Source organism: Cygnus olor, chromosome 1 (genome assembly GCF_009769625.2).
Source record: "Cygnus olor isolate bCygOlo1 chromosome 1, bCygOlo1.pri.v2, whole genome shotgun sequence".
Classification (NCBI taxonomy): domain Eukaryota; kingdom Metazoa; phylum Chordata; class Aves; order Anseriformes; family Anatidae; genus Cygnus; species Cygnus olor.
This window is the reverse complement of record NC_049169.1, coordinates 89,611,685-89,630,885: the sequence shown is the minus strand read 5'-3', so window position 1 is coordinate 89,630,885 and position 19,201 is coordinate 89,611,685. Positions and strand designations below refer to the sequence as shown.

At 42.6% G+C, this 19,201-nt stretch overlaps 1 protein-coding gene across 2 annotated transcripts; it reads left to right on the top strand.

Annotated features, from left to right (window-relative positions):
* The first annotated feature begins 1,973 nt into the window (after positions 1-1,973).
* LOC121075330 (OX-2 membrane glycoprotein-like) lies at positions 1,974-19,136 on the top strand. 2 transcript variants are annotated; one of them, XM_040568451.1, is made up of 6 exons: positions 1,974-2,203; positions 4,071-4,152; positions 4,912-5,238; positions 5,892-6,158; positions 8,043-8,159; positions 16,678-19,136. In XM_040568451.1, the coding sequence occupies exons 2-6, from the start codon at positions 4,080-4,082 to the stop codon at positions 16,683-16,685; spliced, it is 792 nt and encodes a 263-aa protein (XP_040424385.1). In that variant the 5' UTR covers positions 1,974-2,203; positions 4,071-4,079; the 3' UTR covers positions 16,686-19,136. The 2 variants fall into 2 exon arrangements, with proteins under 2 accessions (XP_040424385.1, XP_040424395.1); XM_040568461.1 differs by lacking the exon at positions 1,974-2,203 and adding an exon at positions 2,343-2,599.
* The last annotated feature ends 65 nt before the right edge of the window (positions 19,137-19,201 follow it).

Genomic DNA, 19,201 nt, shown 5'->3' with positions numbered 1-19,201 from the left:
AGAAGAACCATGAAATGCATCCACAGCGGAGAGCGTCTGCCCAGAAGGCAAAGGGAAGACTAAAGAATAGAACTCATTTGTGGCAGAAGGGGTTTCAGATTTCCTTTTTCACTAGCACACACGTAGCATTGCAGGTGAAAAAAATAAAAGGAGGGGCACAAAGGACTCTCCAGAACGTAGGACAAGAGCTTTCTACTCACTTTTGTTCTCGCTGACTTCAAAGGCTTTGTCATACCAGAGAGTCAGTGTCAGCCCAGCCACCACCAGCTCGAGGGCAGGTCATGTACAAAGAACTCTGTGGAACTGGGCAGAAATTGCTGAGCTGAACTAGGAGCTTGCTAAAAGAAGCAATTGAAATGAGGGTGGAGAATGGGGCTGAAAGGAACTTTTGTGCCTTTTTCTTCTATAACGAATATAAAAAGTTTTTGTTTTCTGAAATTGCTGGTCTGCCTGGAGTACTTTCTGTTTGCCTGTGTCCTGAGGTTACCTCCAGTCTTCACTTATTGCTTCAGAACTATCCTCTCTTTGCTCAGCTCTGGCTTCCTCCCTCTTTTCCAAAGAAGACCCTTTCATCATTTTCTTCTTTCTTCTCTCAGTTCCCCCAGCCTATTGAGGGGAAGCCTATTGAATGGGAAAATTTAGATAAATATAGAACCTTTCCACCTCAGAAGACATGGGTTACTGGGTAAGCTAATAAAATAAATAAATAAATCATTCAAGTCCCTTGAATGTCCCCTTTATTATCAAGAACTAAGTGCAGGAAGACGTCCCTGGGACTTCCCTGCTTTTGTTGCTTTGATGGCACAGAGCACTTCTGGATAAACTTATTTTAAGCTGTATAGTCTGCAGGTCTCTGAAGTTCCCTCAGAAATCCCCTCAACATTTATGAAGGCAGGTACGTACAGGAGATTTTTTTTTTCCTCTCATAAAAAGAAAAAAAATGTCTGAGGAGTATAGGTACATCAGTCTCAAGCAACAAGCAGTAGGACAGTAGAATAGCTGCTGGAGACCAGACCTGCTTTGGAGGGCTCCCATTCTCCACCCAAATCAAAAAAGGGAAGACTGGTGGAGGGAAATCTGAGGAACTCAAGACCTACTCATTGGTCTTAGGAGATGGAAGAAAATATTCAAAAAAGGCAGTGGCAGAGTTTGGGCTTCGGTTTGTTAGTTGTCAGAGGAAGGGCTCCTCTAGATCAAGCATGGTGGTGGAACTGTTGTCTCCAAGAACGGTTGTATCCAGCTGGAAGAGCCACTGCCTGACCACACATATCTGTCTTAAAGAAGTGGTTTCCATTTTATGTGGGCTCTTGACCACTACATGGGCATCTCTGTCAAGATATTTGGGGGGGGGGGGGGGCGGGTGTGTGTGGGTGTGTGTGGAAACTGTGTCAAGTTCGGTGTTTTTCCCCATGAGCCATGATGTTTTAAACAGGGAGCATTCTATCTACGTAACAGAAGTATTGAAACTGGTATGAATGACCTGTGAACACAAGTGTGAGAGTAGGTGTGAAAGCAGCAAGAAACAGCAAACAGCAGACACAGGCTGGCTGTCCTGTAAAGGTGATAAAGAATGTCGTTTGTAGTTATTGACAAGTGGGCTGTTTCTGTCAAGCCTGGGACAGAGCTCTGGTGTCAGCAGCATTGGCAGTGGAAGATGCTGTAGAAGATCCTGGGTATAAAATCGACTTGCCTAGAGATTTTATATCATAAAATGACTTTTCCATAAGATTTTTTTCACTTTTTTTTTTTTATTTATTTTTTTAATGCTTATTTCCTAATGTCTGGATGGAGAGTGTCACTGCTCTTGGCCATTCTTATAAATTATTATTGATCCGTGTGCCCCTGCTGTTGGATTCTACTTTTAGCATTTTGTTGCAAAATGAAAGTCTTTAATGCAAACATAATAACAATAAATATTAAATTAATAAATAATTTTATTAATGTTAACGGATGTTATTACCTAATGCTCGTTGTTCGGCGCTGTTCTGCTGCTCGTCCAGCTTGCTCCCGTCGCAGCCAGCAGCGGCCCTAGAGGAGGGGGAAGCAGGGGGCGAGCCCCCGGGGGGTCCGGGGGGTCCGGAGGGCGCTGCCCGCCCCCTTTACGGGACTTTTGGGGTGGGGGCCGCCCCGCCCTGCTCCGCCCCGTTCTGCAGCGGGGCTCTGCCAGTGTCGCGGACACTGTCGGCGCCCGAGGGCGCGGAGCGTGAGTACCTGGGGCTTTCGTTTGGGGGGGTCGGGTCCTGGCCGGGTCCTGCTGGCTGAGGGCTGGGGGCTCAGCCTCCGCCGAGGCTGGAGGCAGGAGGGCGAGGGGACAGCGCGACGCTGGGGCTCGGGAGACCTCTGGGGTGCGGTGGTGGAGAGCGGTATGTGGCAAAGGGCTGCCCTATCGTCTTACACCCTTCCCACCAGGAGACTAGGGTGGGCCTGGGATCCCACAGGACTTTTTTTGGGTGACCAGAGTAGCTCCACGACCCGCTGTTTGCTCGTGGAAAGGAGATCTTGTAGCTACGCAGGATGGGAGCAATGGTGTGTTACTGTCCTACCAGGTTATGGTCTTACCATGGGAAATAAAAGCAACGAGCCGTAATTGCTATGAAAGGTGTGCTTTCCAGCATGCGTGGCGCTTCTTTCTGTGGTCTATATGCACTTTTGTAACGTCAAACTTCCCTCTGGCTTGCTGTGCTTGCTCCTGATTTTTGTGTGTTTTTAGGAATGCTGTCTGGACATGGCAGAGCCATGCTCAACTGCCTGTGCTTTATTACTTGATCAATTTGTTATTCATTGAGCTTATTGCTGATGCATTAAGCTTGTTGCTGAGGTCTTGATTTTACACACAAGATTTTGTTCTGTATTCACACGTGGCATCTGTGGAGTTGTCCCGGGAGTTGTTTTAGCACAGCGAGCCTGAAATGTAAAGGCAGGCTAGTGGCAGAGTGTGTACGTGTTGTATGTGTGAGTTTATTGGGAAGTTGTTTTTTAAACAGAATTTTCTCTCTTCATTTACTTATTTATTCATTAGCTATCCTTTTTTTTTTTTTTTTTTTTAAGGCAGATGATAACATAGAAAATGCTTTACAGTTTCCGTTTTCTGGCTTTTTCCATGCTGTGAAATTCTTACAGAAGTAGGGGTCTGCTTGTGTTCTTGGTAGAAGACACTCCCAGAAAGCATCAGCTAGTTTATAGTCATAGACAAGAAGGTGTACATGATATGTGTTACAAATATTGTTATTATTATTATTTGGCAAAATAATGTTTCCACTTAAATATGACAGCAGGTACAATTCCAGGCAGGTCAACAATTTGGTGGCATTGTGGTAATATTAAGTGATGAAGTAAGTTGAAAGCAGCAATGCAATCTCAGTTTTGCCGCCTTTGCCTCCCTGGAAATGTTTGTATGTAGCAGGTGCCATGTGCCCCAAAGGTTCCCCAATTCATGCTGTTTTGTGTCGAGATGTTTTCAATTTATCCCTCAATCTCGTGAGCTGTGCTGTACACCAATGTTACGCTCCTGGTGGAAGCCACTGGACACGCAATGCAGGCTGTGTGTGCGAATGTGGAGGAAAATCATTGCCAGGAATGTCTGAAGGCTGATGCTGGCTCTTTTTTTCTGTTCACCTTCTTCCACTAGTGTTTGTGTAGATCTTTCTGTTATCACAGTGCAATTGAGTAAAAGCTCATATCTGCTCATGTCTGAGCTGAAAGCGCCAGGCTTTCAAAAGCATGTCTAACAAAGAATGTAATAACCCTTTGTTTCATGTGCACCAGTCCATCCATTCAGCAAACCCATATTCATGAGCTCTATGAAAGAATAAACTGCAGTTTGCAATTCTGTACGTAAATGTTTGAAGAACAATCCAGAAAGTTAATGCCTTTCTAGCTTCCATCATGCAACGTTCACACCTTGACCTCAGCTGTATCTCTATTGTCTAATTATAGTACTTGTCATCTACCCAGATAAGTTTGTTTTACTTAAATGACAAAGCAATCATTAGCGTTCACATCTTGGAGTCATGATATAACCAGAAGATGATCTGTTAATAAACCATGCATCTCTTCTGATCTTTCTTCAGGTGAAGCAGATGCTCCCTTCCAAAATGACTTTCCAAGCCCTGTTTTTGAGTTTATTTTGTGTTGTGCTGGGAAAGGCAAATGGTAAGTTCAATTTCCTTAAATCTGTTTAGAAATGGCTGGTGAGCTGATTTCTGATTCCCAAGCCTTCACCAATCAGACTAAGGGGCAAAAATAGGTAAAATCCAGATTGCTGGTGCCATTTGACATACATTAGATAGCTGGGGCTGGCAGATGTGACACCAGATCTCCTGGAGCAGCATTTGGAGATGGGAAGGACATGCAACATCCCGTATCTATGACTGGACACTTGTGTTTGCTGGAGTTCACAACTTCCTGCATCATCTTCTCTGGAACAAATCTCTCTTTTTCTCTCCATCCCTCTCAAATGCACCACAAACTCTGAAGCTATAAAGTCCAGACATTTTCTTTAGCCTATTTTGCCCTTCAGTACTCTAAGAATGGATTTGCATGCACTTCCCCTGTGTTCAATCTTCCTCTAGTTTTAGGAAGCAAAATTGTCCACATCTCTGCTGAGAATGGTAAACCATGGGCTGATATAATAAAACTGAGGTGGAAGTCTGCAGGGCTGGGTACAGAAATAGGATGTCTTTTTCTTGTAAATAGTTTAGAAGAAGCCAGATTCTCAGCCAATATGAATCAGTATAACGTCATTGATTTCTAGGAGGATTCAGGAGAATCCTTGGTGGGGGAAGAACATAGAAATAGTGCTTAGTTGGTTGAATTGTTAAGTCTGTGGGTATGCCAGGGCTCAGAATAGTGTCAGGCTTCTGAATAAGCGTGATATTTGCCTATTTTGCTAACTGTTTCATGTTGCTGCAGTGATTACTCAGACTGAACACATGAAGGTGAATGAGGGCGACATTGCGACTCTCAGTTGTACCCTGACAGAGCCCGAGGATGTTCTGCAAGTGACCTGGCAGAAGGACTCTGAAAAAACACACAATAATATAGCTACGTACAGCACCCTGAAAGGATTAAAGATCCATGAGCCCTACCAAGACCGGATGAATTTCACAAGTCTGGTACTCAATGACACAAGCATCACTTTCTGGGCTGCGAGACTGGATGATACAGGGTGTTACACGTGCCTCTTCAACGTCTTCCCTCGTGGCTCCTTGTCGGGACGGACCTGTCTGAGTGTCTTTGGTGAGGTTCTCTGCAGGGATATGTCTCTAGTGGAAAGGGAGGGGTTTCCTCAAGTGTACTCAAACTGCAGTGGTAGGAGCAACCCTCAGTAGGACATGGTGTAGAAATAGAGGTTTATTGCAGTGAGCAAGACTTTCTGGGGTCATATTCAAGCCTGTTGTGGTGCCTTTGGCTCTGGGATATCCATGTTTGTTAGTAGCAGCTAAAAAGCAAGGAGTGAGATCTTTGTAAGCCAAACTGGAAGCCAAGTCCCAGCTGGAACATGTGGGGGCCAATGTTGCCTACTGCAGTTTCCCTTTGGTGCCAGGTACAACCCCAGCACTGTGAGCTGCCCTGCTGATCCCTAGCATTGACCAGGGATTAGCAGATAGGAGAAAAGAATGAACAAAATAATGGTTTTAATTTAGCAAACCACTGTAAAACCTGGGATTTTGGATAAAGGGAAACCTTTGGGTTATATCACTTCAGTATAAGGGAAGGAACATTAAATCTCAGGGAGGACTTGGCCCAATGAGGTTTCTCTGCATTCCTGTGCCATGGGTCTGTGTGAGAATCCAGTGAGCTTCTCTCTGACTGATAATGTTTAACCTGCCGTTACTGCTTCTGACCAATGCTCTTTGTGGTGATGGATTGTCTCTTTTGTGTCTTGGAAGGTCTCAGTGCATCTGTCCACTATAACATTTCCGAAGGTCATTTGATAGCCATCTGTAATGCTGTTGGCCTCCCAGAGCCCACCATCAGCTGGAACAACCTGTTCAATTACACCCCTACACAGGAGAGGGTCAGGCACACCAACGGGGTAGTGTCCATCACCAGTAAACTGGAGATCTCTGACTCTCAGAGCATCAGTAAGCAGGACTTGACCTGCAGAGTAAGCAACAAGAATGAAGAAATGGAATTGCCCGTAAAAATCAAAAACGGTAGGTGAATGATATCAAGTCCTTGGTAGCATTCCCTTGGCCTCTGTGTTTTACAATAGCATGTTTGGATAGGAATCTGCTGGGAAAGAGAGGGAGTGAAATGTGTGTGTGCCAAGTAAGGAGGAAAGAAACCCTACTCTGCATTTGTTGCCTTTGAGATGAGGATATACTGTCGCTTCCAACAGGGGAAAAAAAAAAAAAAAACACCAAAAAACACTAGTCAGCCAGGGAGGTACAGGCATCATGCACTCTGTAGCAAGCTGAATGTCACTTTTTGGGCAAGCCTTCCTGGTTTCTTTGACAGTCCAAAAATATCTAGATAGGTATAGATGTATGTATCAGGTACTTTTTATGAAGTAAAAATGCTGTGGGTGGCTTAATAATTACTGAAGTGGAAGTTCTGAAATTAATAACAAGCTCTCTATTAACAACAGTTAAGCAGATGTTTCAGATAAACTTATTTCATGCTTTGGTATTGTATTCAGTTAACCTGTGCAATATGCTTTAGTTTCTCTGACATTTTAGCCAAGAGACATGTGTATTGCACTAATGGTAGGGGAGGAACGGTATTTTAGGGCAGATAGGAAGGTGATCAGCTGAAGATACTTAAATTGGTGTTATGGGGAAATCTTAAATACAGGTATTTAACTTCTGAATATCTGGTAGCGCTACTTTATTTCTTATTCCAATGTTCTCTTCTGCTGGAAAGCTTTTGGCCCCAGTCCTATGGATGAGAAATAGAAACATGAAAAACTGAAGTACCAACCTCAGTTCACACAGGAGTGTTGGCATAGGTGGTTTAAAATCCACTTACCCAAATCCAGAACCTTAAAAGGAAGATCACTTTGCTACTTCAGAAATCAGGAAAACAAGAAAAGCAGATTGGGTTTAAGGGTTATTTCCCATATTATGTGCTTGAGAAATTATTGTTATATGAAAAAGAATAAAATCTGACTTTTAAAATCTCTCTCGAACTTCAACAGTAAATTAGTCCTTACTTCTGAGAGACGCTAATTGCAGAATCGTAATAAATCTTTCCATCCTGTCTCAAATGCAATATTGTTTTGTTTTGGCCTTTTAAAAAGGTAAGTGTGTATCTCTAAAAGCAGGAAATTGAGATTCCTGTTATTCTTTACTAGGAGAATGAAGAGTCCAGGAATAGCTTGTTCTTTTAGCAATCTTTTTATATTTTAGAGAAGGAGAAATTCAAATTAATTGCATTTCTAGTTCAACCTAGCTGTGTTAAAAGACATAATAGCTTTGGCTTGATTCGATTAAATTTCCGTTCGGTAAGCTTTCTCACTAATATCAGTGAGCATTGAACTGAGCGTTCATGTTATTATTTTGATTAATGGCAGTTATATCAAGCGGCTAATGCCCAACTAGAGAAGGACATTTACACTCAAATGTTGTTTATAGCTACTTGCACGAATCAAAACACGCTATCTTCTTTTCTGAAAGTTCATTTAGTCTTTGCAACAGTTTTATGTGCGTAACAATAATAGGAATAGCTTTTATTTTACAAACTAAAACGCAGATTCAGGGTAAACAAAAAGCTCTTCAGAAAGTGTTAGGGCGCATAAAATTCTGCTTGTGTATGTATCACAATTATTGTATAAGGGTGGGAATGACAATTTTATGTGCTGGGGACGAACATCTTTTCTTTACAAAGCATTTTCTGGAAAGCAGTGGGCAAGTATGTTTGTCTTTGAAGATACATACACTCTGTCCTAAGCAATTGCTGCTTTTATGTAGCTTAGCAATAACTTTCACAAACTCTTGATTAGGAACAGTTATCATTAAACAGATACTTCTCTTGGCTCTCTTTGCTATTTTTCATAGATAAATTTATCTTTGCTTTTTTTTTTTTTTTGTTCTTCATAGAAGAGGGATTCTCATTCCTGGGTCTGATGATTGCTCTGGGTATTTTACTTGTCATCTTGGTCCTGATTCTGATCACTCTGAGGTGGAGGAAGAAGATATGCAAGAGGACCTATGGCGGTGAGTCGTGGTGTGGAAACCAATGTTTTGAGCCATAGAACCATAATAAGGTCTTGTTGTCAGCAGAGAAGATTGAGACTGCTGAGATATCATTAAGGTGTGTGGACTGTCATATTGCAAAATTCATAATGTGTTCATGGTTATTAGAGGTTGCCTCAGTTGCACGCAATTTCAAGAGCTGTTTTCCCACTGCTACTGCTAAAGGACAATGCAAGACTACAAGTCAGGAGAGCAAGATACAAGCAGAGCAGGATACACTACCTTGTTTTGCTGTCTTGTGGAAGTCTCAGCAGAAGTAAGTAATTTGGTGGTCTTCCTTATTTTCATGGAAGGACAACAAAGAATTAAGTGTAGGTCTGCTCGTAGAGTTTTTCGTATGAGAACTGGTATATTGGTGAGAAAATTCGAGGAAGGGCTTTCTTCTGGTCACAGCATGCTTACGCAGTTTAAGACACAGTGTGATGTGATAGAGAAGTTAGCTCAAGCTTGTCATGTGAACCTGGTTCCTAATGCTGAATGAAGGAGGAACTGCAGTCAGTGCAATGTCCTTGTATGTGTGGTGACCCGATAGTCACAGAATCACAGAATCGTCTAGGTTGGAAGAGACCTCCAAGATCACCTAGTCCAACCTCTGACCTAACACTAACAAGTCCTCCACTAAACCATATCACTAAGGACTACATCTAAACGTCTTTTAAAGACCTCCAGGGATGGTGACTCAACCACTTCCCTGGGCAGCCCATTCCAATGCCTAACAACCCTTTCGGTAAAGGAGTTTTTCCTAATATCCAACCTAAACCTCCCCTGGCGCAACTTTAGCCCATTCCCCCTCGTCCTGTCACCAGGCACATGGGAGAATAGACCAACTCCCACCTCTCTACAGCCTCCTTTAAGGTACCTATAGAGAGCGATAAGGTCTCCCCTGAGCCTCCTCTTCTCCAGGCTGAACAATCCCAGCTCCCTCAGCCGCTCCTCGTAAGACTTGTTCTCCAGACCCCTCACCAGCCTTGTCACCCTTCTCTGGACATTCTTGAGCACCTCCATGTCCTTCTTGTAGTGAGGGGCCCAGCTCAGCTCTCTAGTCTTCGCTGCTATGAACAGAACGGAATGGGAAAAGTAATAGAGAGGAGGAGAAGGCTTAAGTTTCAGAAATCTTGAGATTTGATGGTCATTGCTAATTTCATTTTTGCATGACAGGATAAGAACGATGTGCCTGGCTTTAAATTCTATCAATGTGTTTAGAAACACTCTCAGAAGCCAGGCCACATTGACTCAGTTCATTTCTGAATCTTCAGACACTTCATGATGATGTGTTAATTTAAAGAGGTATTTCCAGAACATCAGACGTGTCTAGACCTATGGCACTTACTGTTAAGACGGGGTAACCCAGTACAGCTGCTGCTGCCAGGGACACAAAACTCTTCATTGAGAAGAAGGAGAAATGAATGCTTTTTAGACCCCAAATATAACCAAATATTACTACTTAATAGCAGAATGTGTTTGAGCTCTGCATCAGTCCTATAAAGCATTTAGAAGAGGAAATTCCTTTTGAATTTTCAGACCAAACTGGAAGTTAAAGGACAAGGAGTTGGTTCTGTATTTTGGTTCTGTTCTTAGGAAACCCCCTTCCAAACACCACTGAGCTTATACAAAGCAGGAGAGACCCTGAGGCAGGGGTGGCCTAGCAGAGGTCCATGATCACCCTCTGGAGTGGATCAGAGAGTGACCAGACACGGAGACCGCTATGCAGTGCGGGTGCTGCCTTGCAGAATATGTTATCCCCTTTGTTGCACGCCAGATGAGGAGAAGCACGCTCAGGTTGTGTGGCCGCACTGGTGGCCCAAGGAGGAGCAAGGTCTGTCAGTGAAACATGGCTAGGCTAGACAGGTCGTTTGTGTTCAGACCAGGCTGAGGGTGTTAATATTCCTCCTGGCATGGTTTTGGTCCTTGGCTATTAACAGTTCTCCAGGCAGTGCCTGCGTATGTTTCCAGTGATGACATGTCGCGAGACCATCCCAGCAGTCAGGATGGCTAGCTTCATGGCAGGTTTCCTGTCCTCTGCACCATCCACTGTCTGTCAGACTTTGAACCCTCATGCCACTTCATGCATCCTTGCACCACATCCCCGCTTGTGCAGGACAAAACCTCTGGCTGTAGAGACACCAGTTGTGATGTGCAACAACTAAGCCTACACGTTATTTTGGAAACTTTGAACAGAACCCCTTCCACCCCTTGTAAGTAAAGCATAAGGCATAGAAAAGCATAGTATGTGTAAAATGAAACCTCCTTCCTTAACTGCTGGCTCCAAGCTCTGAGCCATTAGAAAAGTGGATTCTCTCAGCCTACAGCCCCTATAGCCAACAAGTCGTCATTAATGAGATTGTTAATACCTGGGGCAGAGGGGGAAAATTAGGTGAACAGAACTTAGCAATGGATGTAAGTTTGTTGTACTGGTGTTTATGAACAACAGCAAGATTTTAGGAACTTCATTTGTTAGTGTTCCTTCCCATTTACCGTGGGTTCTGGTAGTGCTGGGATGTGACTTCTACAGTAACCTTGGTAGTCTTTGGGTGTCTGTTCTTTTAACGTACTACACTGTATTTAGGGTGTTACCACTCCCAGCTGCCACACAGTAATGAGGAAGTCCCTTCCATATCCTTAACTCCCCTATCAACAGTAAACTTTTGATCCTAGTCTGTTTTTGCAGTGACTTGTTTTTTTCCCTGATCATCCGTGAAATCTGTTATGTTCTTTAAAGTGTAAAGATTCCCCCAAAAGAGAGTAACATCTTGCAGAAAGGTTTTACCCTCTGCTGTGCTCAGATTCTTTTAAAACAAGAAGCAGTGCCTACATACACGTACTTCTGCACACACTTTTAAAAACAACCTAGCGGAGAGCTGATAGCACTGACTGGAGGATGCCAATGTCTGTCTGAGGTTATTGCCTGGGGGTTTCAATAGTTCTTTTGATTCTGCACTAGACAGAAAGCAAAGCCTTTCCGGTTTTGTCAAGATGCCTTTTTTTTTTGATTAAAATACTGTTTTTTTTATCTGTATGGCTGGGGAGCCTTCTCTGTCAAATTTTCTCCTCTTTTTCTGCTGAGAATAGGGTTGTTGTTTTCTGCTTTGCTTTCGTTTTTGTTTTCTCCCTTCTCCCTGTGGCAGACACTTGAGAATAGGATGAAGAGCTGAGGCTCAAAGCTGATGTTCCTTCCCTTGGGCATTTGCCATAAGTACCAGTTACAGAGCACATACGTGTTTTGGTTCTCTGCAAAAACAACCCAAGTGAAGCCTTCACAACTCTTCATAAAGCCTTTCAAGTTTGGCAAAAAGTCATTTATTTGGGAGCAAGAGGGGATGCAAAATCATTGGAAAGCTTGCATCTTCACCCTCTGCCAAGCACAGAGGCAAACCTGGCCGTGTTGTCACTTGATTAAGAGCGATGAGCAGGCTGCGGTGAGTCACCTTTCTGCAGATGTAACCTCACCCATGCTAGGAGTTTGTCGGTGATACTTTCTGGTAAAAAGTTGCACCTTTTCCTAACTGCTTCAGCTAATAGTGCTTCATTGTAGAGCATGCCAACCTCAAGCAGTCCAGTTAACAAGCCAGCTGCTTGTACCAAAGCAAAATAAAGGCTCTTAGTCTCGACAGATTCCTGTGGCTCACCTACCACATACATGTCTCAACCTATATGCTTTCCTCAGCATCCGCTCATTTTTTTAAGACCTGAAAGATGCTCATGTTTCAGTCTGGCCATTTGAAGATCTTTACAGTAAGCTCTCAGGAGCTAGCAGCCTACAGCAGGATTAAATTCCATGCAAAGTGTTCTCTGGAGGCTTGTGGTTTTCTGGAAGGAAAGTCTATTTCACAAACGGATATATATATATATATATATTTTTACCATTGGTATCCAAGTAAGAAAAAAAATGATCTACCTTGGGTGGCTTATGCATGTTTTGCTATGTGCAAAGCTTTAGAAATTGTCAAATAGTATATTTGTATTTCAAAGTTACAATAACATGACAAAAAAATGGTTGGACTTGATGATCTTAGAGGTCTTTTCCAACCTAAATGATCCTATGATTCCCATGACAATTTCTTGGAGCTTGTTATTGAATAGGTATGATGTGACCTAAGGAGGATGATCAGATTAGGTGAATCTGGAATACGAAATCTTGAGGAGTCAGAGGAGAAAAGACTGATCAAAAAATCTGTTCTCTAGAAAACTCCAACATGGCAATGTGTTTGTCCAGTTTGGAAATTGAAACATTCAAGATTTCCTTCATGTGGAAATTTTCCATGAAATTACTTATTTTAATAAGCATTAAAATCCTTGTTTCAAAATGCTTGTCAGAATACAGACAATGAGCTTTGAAGAGATGCTGAACCTCGGTATACCTGGAATGTTACAAGAGTGCTATAAAACAATAAAAATCTCTGCATTACCAGCTAGACATCACTTACTACTCTGAATAGGAATTTAAGGCTCCTTGATTATTATTTTTTTGAATTCCCGAAGTTGCTGCAAATAATACAGATCCAGCTCTGTTAAGCTGCAGATAACACTTTTGCTGATCGGCTGGAATATATAGGAAATAAAAAATTAAATTTTGGGGACCCAAGATGTCCTGAAAGGCTAGAAAATATGGAAGTCACGTGTGGTAGATTCCAGTTAGTCAGGAAACTTTACAGGAACAAACACCTGAACAAGCTTTCCATTGCCTTGTTCTTGTTTACAGTGAAGGTAAGGACTATTTTGGGAGGATCTTCCAGTGGTTATTCATTTTGAGGAAGGCTGTGTTTATCAGTTTTGACTTATAAATTACAAAAGTTCTTATTTGGTCTGTATAAGTGCTTGTTTCTTCAGTGGGCGTGCTTTGACACACAGCAGGATCTGTTTTTCTTAATAGTAGGAGAATAGTTGAGAACAACACCGTAATGGGTCGGTATTATGAGACTTTTCAAAATAGATTTCCTGAAGTGACAGCTAAATGTCAGCCTTTCAGAGGCCTCCTGTGTCCAGAGCCAGCGGGGCACATCGTGCTGCTCCCCAGGGGAATGGGTCTCTGGCAGGCACAGTGTTCCTGTGGGGGAGGCTCCTCCTAGAACCGCCTTGGTTCCCTCTGCAATGTGGCTTTATTGTGAGCGAGAGATTCTAGTTGTCCTATTTTGAAATCACCCAAAATAGCAAAAACATGCCATGGTGTAATTGAAAGTTGTTTTGCTTACAATAACCTCATTCCTTTACCCTACTTAACACTAAAACAAACAAACAACTCCTCCCCTCTCCCCCTCCCCCCCAAAAAAAAAAATATTGTAGCCCAGAAGACCTAAACAGTGTAAAGAGAAAAACAAGAAGGACCCATACGAGCACTTTAGCAGTGGGGTAATTTTGATGCCATCAGGGTTTGACTGCCCATCTGGCATACCACAGACACAAATATTTCACAACACAAGGGAAGCAAAAGATACTTTCTGGGTTTCATGACACGCTTGCAGACTGCTTCTGCTTGCAGACAACTTCTGTTCCTTAGTAAGTCGCTTAAATTTGCTCTGTTTACAAAGCCATGCCTGGCAGCAGTACCTTCCAGTCTGCATCACACGCAGAGTAGGGTATGGGCACCCTTTGAGAGCTTTCCATGTATTAATATTACCTGTTTCCGTGGCTAAGGGTGGGCAGAGCTTGTGCTCTGTGCGCTTCCCCATCACCGTTTCCCACGGCGTGTCCCCTTTGCTGGAGAGGCACACTCACCACCCTGCTTTCCGTTTTGGAGATAAACCGGCAGGGAGAAGACAGCGCTGGCTGGGGCCGGCACAGGGGTAGCTCTCTGTGTCAGGAAGGTGCAAACACCCTTGCGAAGCATTGGCATGACGGGCAGAGCAGCCCCTGATGCAGGTGCAGATGTGCCAGCTGGGCCTTCCGTGGCTCCTGCGTGAGCAGCTGGGGTTGCATTGCTTTGCTCGGAGGTGCTGCCAATAACCCTCCTGGCAGCACTTTGGGTTTGAGGTCCTGCACCGCCATGCGAGGTGGCCCTGCCTCTTTAGGGGTGTTTGCGCCGCAGTGTGGATTTTTTTGGCCAGAAGGATGAAACTAATCCTGCTCACCACCGACAAGATGAAGGTGCTGGCATAGGAAACATCTCAGGTGTTGTTCTGTTTAGCAGCTTAAGTATGTGCTGCTAAAAACAAAGCCCTTCGTCAGCAGACAGGGAGGCCTTTACTATGTGTGACTAACACAGTTTGCATCATAGTGGCTTTTATTTCTGCACTAAATAAAATACTTTCCCAGTCTGCCCTCTTTAATTTGAACTTTGTATATAAGCAGAAAAAAGACCAGTAGCTGAAAAGGATGATAAATTGCATTCCTATGGTGTATATGAAGTTGTCTGGCTGCTTCTATTTCTCGTTCATTCCTTGGTAGGTATTATTTATCTGCTCAGTTATGAAATGTTTTTCCTTTAAAAAAAAATACCTTAGCTGTAGACAGTGTTCTTTAGACCAGGAGATGGAAGCTTTTCTTACTCTCCTACACAAAGAGCAAGGATGCCAGGGGTTTTATTTTTCATACTTGCACTAAACTTGTTAGCTGTCAAATTTTAAGCAGGTTGCTATGCTGTCCTGTATATGGACCCCTTCTGGATAAATTACTTGTCACTGAAATGAGTGCAAATGGTGGGTAGGGCAGACATAAATCCAGTACAAGATACACTAAGTAATTTTGGAAGTCTCTTCCATTGTGATTTTTTTCCAAGCATTTGTCATATTGCATATATTTAATAGTTGTCTCCTAATTTCTGGTCATGCTATGCAAGAAGGATTTTTTTCAAAGACACACAAAATAGCATTATAAATTGGATCTCAAACATCACCATTAAATTCTGAAATACCAAACTATATATTCAACAAACATCCCTATTTGTGTATTACCAAAACTAGGAAAGTTAGCTTGCTTTTCACCGTTTATAAACAAAGCTAGGGTTTGATATGTTCCCAATCACACTGCAATATTCTGAAATTTGCATTGTGTATTTGCCATAATTAAAATTCTGTGGTTAAGTAGACATGTAGTTTGTTTAAAATTCACATAATCTTGTCTTCAGACCAACAGTTTGCAAAATTTGAAATACCATTTGAATACCATGGGTGTCGGTAGTCAAGGTTTAATGAAAACAAAGAACAGTGTTAATAACTTTGCCTATTTCTTTGGCATTTTATTTGTAGGAAATGGAGGACGTTTTGCTTTTTTTTTCTTTTTTCTTATCTTCAGTAAATTATTCCTATTATATGCGAATAGATTAACACTAATCCTGGAAATTTTTCATTCCGTATTCCCCATGACTTGTTTGGAAATACCTTCTTATTTTTGTTCTTCTGTTTAAACATGCAATAAGGCTTTGCACTCAGCTGCCAATTTTGTCCATTCAAAAAGGGACATGATGGTTGTCCTCTTAGTTTCAAGGTATGTTGTTAAATTTCCAGATGATGCAAGCAGCTGAATGTCAAGGAATACTTGTTCTGAAGCCTGTTTATTCTGCTTCAGAATAAGAATAATAGAGTACTCTAAGCTAGGCTGATGATTTTGAGATGATCCTTAAGGTCCCTCTTGACCCAAATTGTTCTATGGTTCTGTGACTGATTTTAAAACTTTGGTGATCAAAATCACCAGGCTTTGATGCACATTTCCCACTGGCATTGTGTTTTCTACTCCTCTCTTTTTCATTACTTTTTTAAAAAAGAAAAGATTCCTGTCATCGCTGGACTATAGTAACTGCATGTTTTCCTCCATCAGTCATTAACTTAAATGGAACTGCACGTTGATACCTTGTGTAATGTAAATAATCTAGACTGGTCTATAAACCCCTTTTCCACTGCTGAGCTTCACTCTGTGCCAGTAAAGTCTCTTGGCAGCTGCTGCTGAGGTGGGGTCACTGACTGTTCCCCAGGTGAAGCTGGTTGTGAATTTTTAGAGTATTCCTCCCTGGAGCATAACAAAATAAGGAGGGGGCCTAAGGTGCCTGAGAGCACCCATCTGGGGCATGCTTGGGAGGACAGGGGCACAGATGCTGTTAGTGCAGGGCAAGCTGGCAAGGAGCCGTGCCAGTGATGGCTCTGGCTGCACCTGGGGTCGCACCAGCATCCACATGGAGGGGGCATCTACAACTTCTCTGGGCAGTCTGTGTCAGGGCCTCACCACCCTCTGAGTGAAGAATTTCTTCCTTAAGAAAGCTGGTCATGGATTGCTTGATGTAACAACCCTGTGTGTGTTAGGCATGTGACCCTCCTCTTTGAGGTAAAGTATCACCTGTAGAAAACAGAAGAAGCGAGGGGGAGCAGAGATTGAAGCCTTTTTCATGATGTTTTAAGAAGATAGGTAACTCACGAAGGTCCTATGGCAGTTCTGTGACTGTTCCTCCCTGCCTTTTCCCCCAGAGTGTGCTCCATCAGCAGCCACACTGCTCAGCAAGACCTGGGGCAGCAACACGATGGCCACAATTCATCTTTTTTCCTTTGTTTTCTAGGATACTAGAGGATTTCCATTCATCTTACCTGATCATTGTGGCCTGGCAGCCTGAAGTCAATATTAAAAGCAGTGACTTCCATGGCTAGAAAGTAGCAGTGATAGAAGGAAAATGCATCAGGACCAGAGCACTGCACTGTCTAGATGGCATGTTCATCACTGAAAGACTAGCACAATGCTTGCTCTCCGTTAATCACAAGAAGCAGGACTAGAGGGAACGCGTAGTCCACCTTCTGCAGCCAGGCAACATCTGCTATGCTTGTACCAATCTTGGTACCTCCAGTCTCCAAATGTATTTGCCTTCTTCCCATGGAAGTTTGAAGATGTCCAGGGATGGAGGCTCTGTGAGCTCTCTGGGGATCCTCTTCCAGTACTTAATTGATCTCAGTAGAGAGATGGGGGTGGGGTGGGGGGTATTTTTGCTAATTGCTGTCTGCAGTTTCACTTGGTGCAACTCCTCATTCATCTCCTTCCTGATATCACCTTTTCTTCGTTCTTATCCAGCTGATGCAACTCCCTTTCCTCAGTGAGTGTGCAACAACTGTATTTCTGAGTTGTCTCTAGAGACCAAATCTGCCAAAAAATGTTGGTAAAAGGTCAATAGGGTCCATGGCAGGTGACAGACTAGAAGCAGTAGCAACCACAGTTGAGAAAGAAGTGTTTTAAGTAATTTATTTTATTTGACTTTTCTTTTAAATCCCACTTCTTTGCTGTGTTTTTCATTTGTTAATTTTTTTTTTAATATATTATTTAATATATAAGTGATCTGAAGCAAAATCCAGTAGTGGAAATATTAGATACTCTTTACCTTTTCTATTTTGCTGTCATTCTCTCTCTGTCTTTCTGCTACAGTGCTGTTAACCCAGCCTGTTCCTTGCTTAGCTTTCAAATTGCATGGACTAGCCTCCTCCGTTGTCGTCATGGTCATCTTATACACTGCTTAGAATAGTCTCCCCGTCTTCATCTTTTCTTGTTGTATTTAAGCACAAACAAATTATTCTGCTGGCCTAAATAATTTTTCCCATACTTGGACTTTGTCATGTGGGATGTTTTGCCCTGAGATAACTACCTTGCGTCACTACTGAGGATTTAATGGTATCAGTGGGAAGTTTTACAGAAGCTGAATTTACTACTTCGCCATGTTTTTAGTAGCGAATAAAGACTCCGCGTTACTCATACAAGCTGCCCCAGGTAAGACTGGAACCCTTCTCTCCCTTTTTTTAATTATTTATTTTTTTGACTTTTTTTCCCCCTAAATGCCTACCCATGTCTGCTGGTATGATCATTTCCAGGCTTACTTCTCTGGTTGCCTGTCCCACCTGTTCACTCTGCTGCAGCACATGGTTGTGAGAGCAGGCTCCCGGACATTGCATTTCAGTTCATGTAGGAGGCCAATGCCTAAGCATGCCCACTGCCTCCTGAGTCCTCGCTGGACCCCTGTGCCTATTTCACAGCATGAACCTTGCTAAAAACAAGCCTACCTCTGGGCGTGCCAACTTTGTGGCCCATTTTACTAACAGCCAGGAGGACTGCAGGGTTCCTCCAGTAAGTTCTGTTCTACTCCAAATGCTGATGTTTAAGGTGTTGCTCAGTCTTTGTTCCATCTTAATATTTGCCAATGTATTGGGATCACTGCCAGTCTTTTGGGTTTGATAACCCTTTGCTTGTGCACCTGAAGTACTCTGTCTCATGAAGCATGTGGTGTTTTGGTTTCTGTCGTCTCCCAGATGTGTGAAATAGCTGAGACTGGAAGGAAGCTCTGGAAGCACCTGGCGCTAGTCTTAGCCAACTGTATAAACCACCTATTTAAAAAATCAACAGAGAAGGTTTGACAGCTGTGAGACTTGTGGCCAATTCATTCAGAACAGAATTTTTGTTCTGAACTAGCCTGGTCAGAGTACTGCCATCCAGAGTGGCTGCCTCTCAAGGGTCTGGCAAAACTTTGTGCATGCTCATGTCCACATGTATTATTGAGAGCGTGAGGGGTGATATTTTCTGTGCAGGTGCAATATGTGTTATTTATTTTTTTCATTTTTTTCCTAGCAAAAAAATATCAGATCCACTCCAAACACCAACTGGTCTGTATTTTTCTGCTTGTAGATTTGAGATACCAGAAACTCTCCCTTCTAAGTTGGGCTTTTTTGTAGTCTCGATTTGCACTTTCCTTCTTTTCTGTACAGAAAGCAGGGGAGTTTTAAGGGTTTTTTTTTTTTTAATTTTTTTCAAGTGAAATAAGTTTTGAGATGAATTTACATAAGTATTTTTAACCACAGCACCTGCAGTTTGCTTCAGATTTGAAAATTTCTTTGGTTAATCAAATGTATATTTTTAGCGGAGTCTCATGTTTGTTGCTTATTTATTCTTTATGTGAAGTTGTATCCATTACTTATGTATTGACTGTCCTGCTTTGTGTATTTGCCTTTGCTGAAAAGAAGCCAAATAAAGTGACTTTGAAAGTAAGGCCACATGATTCCTTTTATTTGTAAGTAGCATTCACAGCATGTGTGGGCTTTTGTAAATCAAGC